This window comes from Pinus tabuliformis, chromosome 5_1 (genome assembly GCF_031772625.1).
Source record: "Pinus tabuliformis cultivar Carrire ecotype Pingquan chromosome 5_1, CPIR1, whole genome shotgun sequence".
In the NCBI taxonomy this organism is placed as follows: Eukaryota; Viridiplantae; Streptophyta; class Pinopsida; order Pinales; family Pinaceae; genus Pinus; species Pinus tabuliformis.
The window spans coordinates 456,143,814-456,155,149 of NC_142305.1; the positions used below are offsets into that span (position 1 = coordinate 456,143,814).

General features: G+C 33.0%; 1 protein-coding gene across 1 annotated transcript; it reads left to right on the top strand.

Moving 5' to 3' along the window:
* The first annotated feature begins 226 nt into the window (after window positions 1-226).
* LOC149165457 (cytochrome P450 85A1-like) lies at window positions 227-9,355 on the top strand. The gene is made up of 8 exons (XM_089429816.1): window positions 227-410; window positions 510-601; window positions 8,038-8,328; window positions 8,434-8,520; window positions 8,623-8,707; window positions 8,840-8,946; window positions 9,044-9,165; window positions 9,256-9,355. Exons 1-8 carry the CDS (start codon window positions 227-229, stop codon window positions 9,353-9,355), a joined length of 1,068 nt encoding a protein of 355 aa, XP_089285942.1.
* Window positions 9,356-11,336: the final 1,981 nt, after the last annotated feature.

Below are 11,336 nucleotides of genomic sequence, written 5' to 3' on the forward strand. Positions count from 1 at the left end.
TCGACCTGCCATTATTGCCACCATCACTGTGTCGTTCAACGAAGAACTAAGTGAGTAGGAGGAGAAAGCTACACGGACTCAAGGACTTGAACCAGAGGAAGGGAAGACTTGCACCAGAGGGAAGGTCGAGGAGACGTGAGACACGGGAGCTAGAGAAAATACAGATAGAAAGATATCCACACTCAGGCACAAAGATGGCCATGGCAGCACCTTGCATGGCAAGGAAATGGATGGCGGCCAGCACGCAGTCGTTGGCTGCTCGGGCAGCATGCAAGAGGTCGGTGGCAGCGAGGGTGGCACATCTACAGTGGCGGCGGAGGGGAATGACTACGACTGTTGCATCGAGGAAGAGCGGTGGACTAGGTTGACTATGGCTGTCAAATTGTGGATGAACTTCCACGAGACGCCTAGTGGGCTTAGCTTGACATATGTGCAAACTAGGTTCTGACTCTCTATTTTCATAATGTTTTTTCAATCCACATGTTTCATTCTGGCCGGATCTTACTCAGGACCCCTCTGTGGGCTTCACTTGTTTTTGTTTATGATCTGGGACCCCTGCGTGGGCTTTGATTATGGATACATTCAGACTGGTTTCCACTCGGTGGGTAGTCATGCTTTTTGGTTTTTGGTTCCATACTAATATTACCTTGTTCAGCACCACAGAGGCCGGAGCCCCGCTGTAATTTTACCTTTTCCATTAATAGATTAGCATTACCTAGAAAAAAAACTAACATTCATAGTAAAGCGTTTGCTTTTGTTTCCTTTTTTTCCCAATCTAGAATAGCTGGAACAATAATGGGTTTTGGCTCCACCTAAGTCACTATGGGCCATAAATTATTTCCCTCTAAAACTATTCATACTTTGAATTTCCAATTTGCATAATTTCCTCCATCAAGCCTTGTGGACTCATTCAAATAAGTTTCATGCAAAAAAATTGACATAATGACAAAAAAATCACGAGATCTACACCCAAATTCATGATATCTCCACCCAAATTCACCACATCTACATCCAAATTCACCACATCCAAAACCAAATGCACATGATCTAAAAATAAAAGAACTTAGTATTGCTTCAGATAAAAAACAAAACCAAAATTACTTCTTATTTCTCCTTTTTTTTTTACCAAACCATTTTTCCAAAACTTTAAGCCAAAACTACTTCTTATTTCTCCATTTTTTTCCAAACCCTCTTTCCTAAAAAATATTTTCCCTTTTTTAACCAAATACACCTTTTTACCAACAATTTTTAACTTTTACCCAAAAAAAGATATTTAACTCCTTATACTACCTAAATTCCATTTCACCATGAAAAAATGAATCCCATACAACTCCTTTATCGCACTATACTCTTTATAAAAAAAATCACTCTATGTCTTGGAAATTCTTTTTGGAAACATAATAATAAAACCAACGATTAACCAATGTGGAGAATATGACTTGAATAATAGATCCAAGTACTTCTCAAGCTTCTTTCTTCTAATTACTCAGAGGTTTAAAAATAACTTCACAAACTTCACTCCGCCCCTAGAGCTAATCAAACTATCCACAACTTTATGCCCCAAATAACCACCTACTAGCAATGGAAAACACCAATCACCAATGAGATATTTTAAAAAAATGGAGAGTATCTATGTAACAACAAGCTCACACAAATGTTGATCTCAATGCCCTCACAGATTTGGGTATTCTTGTTCTCAGATCTAAAGCCTCACTATAACTCCCTCTCGCTCTGACACCATATTACAAAAAATCAGAGAGATGCACAAGAATGAAATCATATCTCATTGATCAAACTTCTTAGACAATGAGTACATTATATAGCCACACATAGATAGCTTCTATGACAATCTAGATCCAAATAATTCGGATGACCAACTCACAACACAAACTACAAAGACACAACCCATTACACATAGACTCAAACAGTCACTATGAGAACGCATCTCATCAACTCTAACTTGACATATCATTTCTACATTTTTCCAACACGTATAATGATTTGAAAATTTGACAATGTCTAGGAAACATGAAATCAATAGATCGTGTTCAAGAGATTAGAACAACAATCAAAGAATCTGTGTAACAATCTATTTTTCACTTGATTAATGTCTAGATAACAATGCATGAACAAAATCAATGCCCTTAAAAATAGGCATTTTTCTTGAAACTAGTGGATCCTAAACCTAATAGACTATATGTTTCAAGTTGATATGACTACTACCACTGTAAGGCAACACTATTGCAACTTTCAAGGTTGACCATTTAAATTCATAAATAAAAAAGAAAAATAAAGAGGTAAAATCATGAAAACAAAGTTATATCTACACTAAACATTCTTGCTAAATATGGCAAGAATAATCCCAATTTTAAGTTTTTCCTAGAAAAATCAAACCTTCCTAGAACAACCTTATCCTCTTTGCCAAGCGTCAATAACTACTCTTCCTACATAATCTTCCTTAGTATATATTTGTTTCCCATGCATTGACACTTGAATTAATCATTAAACCATTTTTTTTGTTTATTTCCAATTGTATGAATGCATATTTCAAGCTAAAACAACCCTAGCCCTAACTTGCCACATATTTACCCATTCAATATAAACAAGAAGTCAAAAAAACTCATCCTACACCTAGTAGATGTAGGCATGGTTTGTCATTTGTAAAGTGGACTAAGAGTATGAAAAACTTTGTAAACTAAGCAAGCATATTTCTATGAAAAGGAGATCCCTTCTCCCACAAACAAAAAGGTCTCATATGTTAATTTGGAATTTGGTGAGGCTTTTACTTTAACTAGAATATTATTATCATTACAATAATGTACTACTGCAACTTACAAATTTCACCATATAAACAAAAAAAATAAAAAAAAAACATGCAAAATCATGGCAAAATTATAAAACAAAGCTATATATGTGCCAAACTACCTCACTAAAAGTTTTATAACAACACTGACGTGTTACAATCATTCCAAATTTGTAAAAAATAATTTCCTTGCTCCCTGAACGAAAACATCATATAATATGAGCTCCTGAAGATGACCCTACCGGTTCTTGAAACATATCATGCATTTACTCCTTGAGTGCGGAGTTCTCTTCAAACCCACAACTTCAAACTTCATCAAAATCCCACCCTTATTAGTTTGTAATGAGCATACCGAACTTTGACGATTTGTTGCTATGTTTGGCCAATTTTGGAGAGGTAGAGTAGAAGAGAGACTCCCTCAGCAAAAGTGATGCTTGCAAAGCACATAAAATTCTACAACATATGGTTACTAGAACCCCAAAAAATATATTTTAAACTTCTAATATAATTATCAATGAATAATGAATTTAACAATATATATTTATTTAAAAGATTAGAAATCTTGGCAAATTTGACTAGTCCCTAATATGCAAAGGTTAAAATGTTTGAAGATATTTCCATAAAAATATTGAAATTTTTAATGATTTTACATTGCTCTATACATTAAGGGCTGTTTGTAATGTAAAATATCTTTTTACTATAGGTAAATCATTTTTAAAATAAAATGGAATTGTCTAATCTAATTTATTTTTAAAAAATATGGAAAATTAGTCAACTTGCTAACATTGACAACTAAAATTTTCCTTAGTGATCTGAGAGGAGCTACATCTCTTGTAGAAATCCTTAGTGATAATGGTTTTGAGAATTGGGGATACTTGTAACCTAAACAGATATCAAGAAAGAAAAATAAAAATAAAAAATTAGTAAGCAAATATTTTCAAGAATTCTGCAAGCGTGCTGTAGATTCCATTCTATTTAAGATGAAGTATGATGCTTTAGAGCCAAATTGGAATGCTTGGAATCCAATAAAAAAAAAAAAAAAAAAAATCTAAACATTTACCAAAATTTTCACCAATAGTTATCCTCACATTATTAACAAGGCCATAAAAAAGTATTTCTGGACATTTACCAAAATTTTCACCAATGGTTCTCGTCACATTATTAACATGTCATTCTCTTCATTATCCCTCTTTATTAAAAAAAATATTCTAGAATCACGATCTAAGTAGGATGCTAAAGAATTATTGTAGATTGATATTGAATACCACATGTTAAGGGAAATTTAATTGGAAATCTTCTCCTTTTCATTTGGCATACATCTTCAATTAATTGAAGCATTGAAAACACATGTTTCAATCAAGGCTCATCATAGTTATTCATGAGTATGTAGACTTTGCTAATATTGATGTACCCATATTGCCACTCCCTACCTATGTAAAGGTGTCTGTTGGATTCAATGCTTGGTTCATTGAAATATACAATTTAATGTAGTATATATTTGTGCAGTAAATTGAAGTAAGATGAATTTTCAGAAAATACAAAAAAAATAAAAGTTTTGACACATATTGAAATTAGAGAAGAAAAAAAGCATCAAAGAAAATCATAATATGGAATCTTTAAAATTAAAAATGTAGAATCATAAGGACATTTATAATATACCACAAATGGCTAAAACAAATTATATTTTTAGAATATTTAACAATATCAAGAATTGCCTAAATAACTATATTTCTACCATATTTACAATATCAAGAGTTTCTTTAACATTTCTATATAAAATAACCTATATTTAAAAATCCACATTTTGAAGATAAAAATATCACTAGAAAGTTATATTTAAAAATCCACATTTTGCAGCTAAAAATATCACAAGAAAGTTTTGATTTGTGTAGCCTATATATTAAAATAGGCAAAAAAAAAATAATAGTTTGAAGTTCTAAATAAAAGGAGGATAGAAAAGTAGATTCACCTATTTTAAAGAAGTCTTATTACTTAGTGCATAAACAACAACTTAATACTTATAAAAGCCAACTGCTACAGAACCAACAACTAAATTCATCTATTTTTAAGGACCTGAAACTAAAATAGACATGTAAGAATGTGGCATTAAAAAATTTCATATATTCCTTGTTTATATACACCAAATTGACCTCCATTTAATCTTCTTAGGAAATAAGGCTATCATATCCCAATAGTGTAAGGAAAGCATAACCTTTACTGAGGTTTGGTCATTCACACTGACACCAAAACTAGGTCTAGAAATCAATACCAAGATAAGAATCCAATGACGCATTAGAATAGGCTATCATTAGAAGGTCAATGGAAGCCTTATTATGTAACCCCTAAAGAACTTGCAGGCCATACTAATGATGTTGAAAACATTCACCTCCAAAAGCACTCCTTGCTAGAGAGCACAAAATCTCTCTGACATCAAATAATAGAAAAACGCAATCATATAATCATATAGGTTGTCCTCATCCTTGCATTACAATGAGACCTATGGATTCCATACTCAAAGTACATAGAAATATTGAATCAATCCAAAACATTCAACAAAATACAATAAATTACGGATCAGAACTTGTAAGAATTTATTAGTCATGAAAGGAAAAAGTTTAGCTTCACAAAGACCATTTTAGCTTTTATTGCAGGCTAGGGTCCATCTCATTTCTAAAATCTTTTCTGAGGTTTGAATGCTCTATTCATTGTTTAATCTCATACTGTCTTCTATCATATCATTGTAAATTTGGTTTCTCAGAGGCTCATAAAATCCTTGTTCAAATCCCACAATTTTTTCGATCAACTTCGAGGCCAAACATCATGCCTAGTCATCCCGCTAAAAACCCCACCATACTTGATATGTTGATTTCTTGTAAGATGTTTTATTTAATCAGAGTCTAGGCATTGAAACTAAAAAATGCAGAAGAGCATGACAACTATTTCAATTTACTAACTTAAAAGATATTAAAGAAGGTTAGGAGAGTTTGCCCATTAACATGTAGATATTTTCTTCCACTCGTCCCGGTTCAATTGCTTTATTTCTAGTTTTCCCCCTTCTTGCTTCACGATCCACGCCATTATAAAACCACCTCAGACAAGAAACACACTGTAATAAGGGAAGCAAATTCGTGATTATTCAGGATAGCCGAGTTACCAAGATGATCCTGCATCAAATTAGGTCCCTCCACTAGCCAATGTAAAACCTTTCATAAAACAAAGAAATGGAAAAAGTGTTAAAAATATAAATACTTTTAAGAACAAGCCTCAATAAAATTTAGGAAATCAGCAACAAATAAACATATATATACATGTCATACACATATAATATAAATATGTTAAATCATAATGCATGGTATCATGTACTTCAGAAATAGATGGAGTTGTTCTATACATATTATTAAATATTATACCAAATACATATTATATTATTACAAAACAAATGAACAATAAAACCTAAATACTTTACTTCAAGACACAATTTAAAACCAAGGAACAAATTAAAACTCAAACCTTGGTATTGGGAACCAGTAGAGTACCAAAAAGTTAAAAAAATATATGACACGAGGAGAGACATGCTTTGTGGTCACACTGAGCTCTAATGTTGAACCAGTATAAGCCTTGATCGTTTGATAAAATTCTTACCTAAAACAAAGAAAAAAAATTGGTCACAAAACCTTGAATTGAAATTCAGGAAAGAATACAAGTTGAAAAACCATTGTATTACTTGAAAGAAAACATTGAGAAATGAAATGAAAAATTAAGGGTCGTGGTTTCGAACCTCAAGAAAGGGATGCACTCTTTTTACTTTAAACGTCAAAGTGGATCTAGCTATGAGATGCTCAACTCAAAAGTCCCCCGAGATGGCTAGAGGCACCACAAGCTCCTTTGCCCTTGCCCCCAGTCTAACGAAAACCCCAGCCCCTCAAATCTCTCACCCTCTATCACAACCAACCAACGGATCTATTTCAAAGACATGGTAATTAAATGCAGCTCAATGGGGGTCACACATCCTAGATTACCTTGACTTCGAATAGTGTACAGAGCTTTGAACCCCTCCATCGCAATGGTAGAGGATGCAGTGGAACACAGGCAACATTTTGATCAAAATGGGCTAGTTTGCAAGTTCAATGATGTGACTAGATGAGCAACACTTAGTCCAAAAAATAATAACACGGGTTTAGAATAATTAAAAATTATGAAATAATAATTATAAATTATAAAATAAATAGTTCCCAAAAAATGATAATATAAAAGAAGAAATGATAGTTTACACTTAAATAAATGTTTTAAACACCCCTTTGATGTAATAGGGATATTAAATTGTATCATTTTGTATAAATTGTATCAGAGGAATAATGTTTATTTTTAATATTACACGATCTCTTTGACCCTCATCAAAATGAATTCCCTGAAGCTGATTCTCTTGCATCACAATTCCAACAAATCTGTACTAATTTCACATAAAATTATAGAAATATTTTAACCATATATATAATTACTAAATAGAAAGAATTAAACATCTACCCTTAATGTGTACATCTTAATAGATAAAGTGATAATAATTAAATGTTTAATTCTGTTTTAAGGAAATATAATCCTTTACTTTTTCAAATCGACTTGAAACCGGACTCTCTTGGTCACCGCTTTACGCAGTGACCCCCTCCTGTACGTTAACTTCAAAACAATGAAAAACATCGACTAAGGACTTTCTAAGTCTTCATCTTCAAGCAGTGCCACTCTCTTCGCAGACGGTTCCTAGTAAGACGATTTCATTGCAGTATGTTTTTAAGTTTTCTTGTCTGTAAATAATGTTTATAATAATAAAGTAGATTTAGTACAATTTGTTGGGAAAATTGCTTGTGAATTTTTGTTTGTTTTGTCACTGCGTTTTGTTTTCGTAAAGTGATATACTGATCTATTTGTTAGCTATAGTAACAATATGTTTCCGAATCCAATGCCTTATTAAGTTACAAGTTTCCACTTACAGCTGAATTAACAGTAACCTAAAATTACAGTAAACGCAGCAAAATTTCAACCTGAAGTCAGGCAGGTAATCCTGACCCGTTACATCTGCATCTAAAAAGAAAAATACCTTTCATAACAATAACCTTCATTCGCTGAAGCCTTCCTAAGACGATTCAATAGCCTCCGCCATTTTCACCCTTCAACTACTTGGTCATATATTTTTCTCGTGAAGTAATTGACTTATCATACACTCACTTTTGGAATTGCAGAGAAGGCAAGAGCTTTCTGACCAGATCAAAAGCATTATCATGGAGAGGAAGCAAAACTTGTCATTCTACGATTCATCGGACGACCTACTATCGTCATTTCTGAAAGAGGAAGAGGAAAAGGAAGATGGCGATTTTGAACTTTCCACAGTTCGGATCGTAGATATCATTCGGATGCTTCTGTTTGCTGCCCTTGAAACTACACCAAGAGCCATTACTTTGGCAGTGAAGCTTCTATCAGAAAATCCGCACATCATTCAAGAACTCAGGGTTAATATCTTCTGCTGTAAAAGTGTATTTGTTTGGCACGGGATGACGAATTTGAATAGCTACTTGTACCACGATAACTAAACGAAATTTTATATAAAATAATCTCCGATGTCCACTGATATCGTGCAGGAAGAACACGAAGCAATAAGACGCACCAAAGGAAATAACGAGTGTTTGTCATGGGATGACTATAAATCAATGTCGTTCACCAAAAATGTAAGTAGTGACATCAATTTGATTCGTCGATTTATGTCCGCATTTTGTCAAACCCTAATGGCGACACCGTGTACCCAAACCCATGTCTTCTGTTTTTCCCAGGTTGTAATAGAGACGCTGAGATTAGGGACTGGTCGTATTTACAGCATGGTGATGAGGAAAACTGCGGAGAATGTAAAAATGCAAGGTATTGAATATTGTTAGTCTCTGTCTTTACCTTGAATATTGTTAGTCTCTGTCTCAGAAAGTTGCAGCATTTTATTACCGCTCGTTTACCGTAATAACAATCGGATCCGCGATGATTATTTTTTATTTATAGGATACACAATTCCCAAAGGATGGACGTGCATGTTATTATATGAAGTCCCCAATTTAGATAGCAACTACTACGAAGACCCTCTTACTTTCAACCCTCGCCGATGGGAGGTACGCGCTATGGCCACCCCTTTGTGATCTAAAAAAGAAAAATTAATGTCGTTTAAATGTGTACTTAACTTATGCCTTGTTAAGTTATAACTTTCAGGACCCGGCTATTAATCGTACACCCAGTATTTTGTTTGGAGCTGGCCCTAGAAAATGTCCAGGAGATGAGTTCGCTATATCGATCGTTTCGTTTTTCTTGCACCATCTTGTGACGAATTTCCGGTAAGGGTTACCTCTCCCAGCCACACAAATCATCAACGACTCGTTTTTTTGGAAATTCCGATTTAAACATTATTTTATGGCGCTATGCAGATGGGATTACATTCCTTCTGATACCAAGTTAAGGTGGTTTGATTCACGCTTCCTATCACACGTTGACTGCATGGTTCGACTGGAGGGCTTGGGAAATTAGCCACTTTTCAAAATTATATATAAGTTTGGTCGAGTATGGATGCTAACATTGATCTTTACAATGCTAAACATGGTAAACTATATTTAATTTTAGAATAATAGTATTTTTATAGTGATATCAAATATACAATATGAAAACAGAGCCTGAAATCATATTGATTGATACTTGTTTGCGCAATCCCTTCTGAACTTTTTTTTCTGCTCAATCTATACATGGTGGCATTCTTCTTCCGTGGTGACGCGGCTAAGTTGACATATGGTGCGATCTAGCGCAATATTCCACATTTTAGTTACACGAGATGTCAATCCAAGAATACCCTGAACCGTCCCCGTGAGATGGAAATATGTCAAACAGCACTTATATTTGTTGTTGAAAGGGAATTTCCCCGTGATGACTTACAAACTGTGTGCATTCTAGGTATTCTTCGAGCTTCTTCTCACAAGTGTTGATGATTTAAATTTAATTTAGAGTGATTTAACAATAATTTTTAGGTATAAATTATTTTTTAAAATAAAACTTTAACTAGATACACTAACGGTAATATAATTATAAATTATAAAATATTATATAAGAAATTTAGTGTTTCATATATAGTGCTTTAAACCAAATTTATTAGGTTTTAACTATAACTAAAAAAATATAAATAATATCTAAAAAAAAACTGTTATGTATATTAAATTATGTTAATATTAAGTATAAATTATAAAATAATATATTAAAAAGTATATTATTATAATTGTGTTTATATAGATACATATAAAAATACAAAAATATTTAACTTTAATTTCCCTTTACATATTCGTTACATTAGTCATATGTTAATAACATAATAGAATTAATTGCTATCAATTTAAAACACGATTATGAGTCTATATCTTTGATGCTAAAAAATGAAATAACCATTACTTATTAAAATTACATAACATTTTACAACATTCTTACTATAGTGGGTTGTAGAACACTTCCCAATGCAACAATTTCATAATAGAATTCTTTTAGCAACTTTCCAATGTGAGATTTTGAGAGACTCCATGAATCTTCTTTTTTGGTAGGTAAGCACCCACGGGGATTTGAACCAGTGACCTATCGCAAGGAGTACCTTAAGAGTGCACCCATTCACCATCAATCCAAAGCCTCATGGGTGGGACTCCATGAATCTTGAAATATAACTAATTGTAAAAATAATATCTAGAATTGATGTTGTGACATACATGAGCCCTCAAACATGTCTCTTAAGAAACTCTTCATCCTTCATCTTACTTAATATTTTCCCTATTGCTACAGTTGTGGTTGTTGGCTTATAATTCGTCATCCATAACCTTTGTAATACATTTCTTGCATACATGATTGGAGAAATAAAAAAATCCTCTTTACTTTGCTCAACTTCTATTATAAGAAAATACTTCATCAAACACCAATCAATCATTTGAAATTTAGTCTTTATTGCACCTTTCATATTTCCAATATTCTATAGATTATCTTATCAACATAAAAGGAAACTATTGAAATATGTTCTTTCTAATTTCAATTTCCAAATAAATTTGGTTGACTCTTTCTTCCACTAAAACCACTCGTAGCGAAATAAAGATATTTTTTGTTGCACCGAGATCTAAGACATTGCTTCAACCCATACAATGCCTTCTCCATCATGTATACCTTAAATTCTTGTTGCTAAATTGTATAATCAAGTGGCTCTTCAGCATGAACTTATACTTAAATAGTTCCCTTTAGTAAGGTTTGATGAAGAAAGTGTAACTTGGTTCGATATTTACAAATGTAATTTTGATAATTGTACTTGTCAAGAAAAATAAATGTTATTTTTATAAATTATAAGAATGAGTTTCTTGCTCATTCCATAGGTCTAGGAAAGTCAAAGAGTCAAAGACATGTGTAAAGAGCTCTTCTTTAGCATATATGTAATGTACATGTGTCTACCTAGTGACTAGATTGGCCCTCCAAGACCAAGCACAATCCTCCAAGA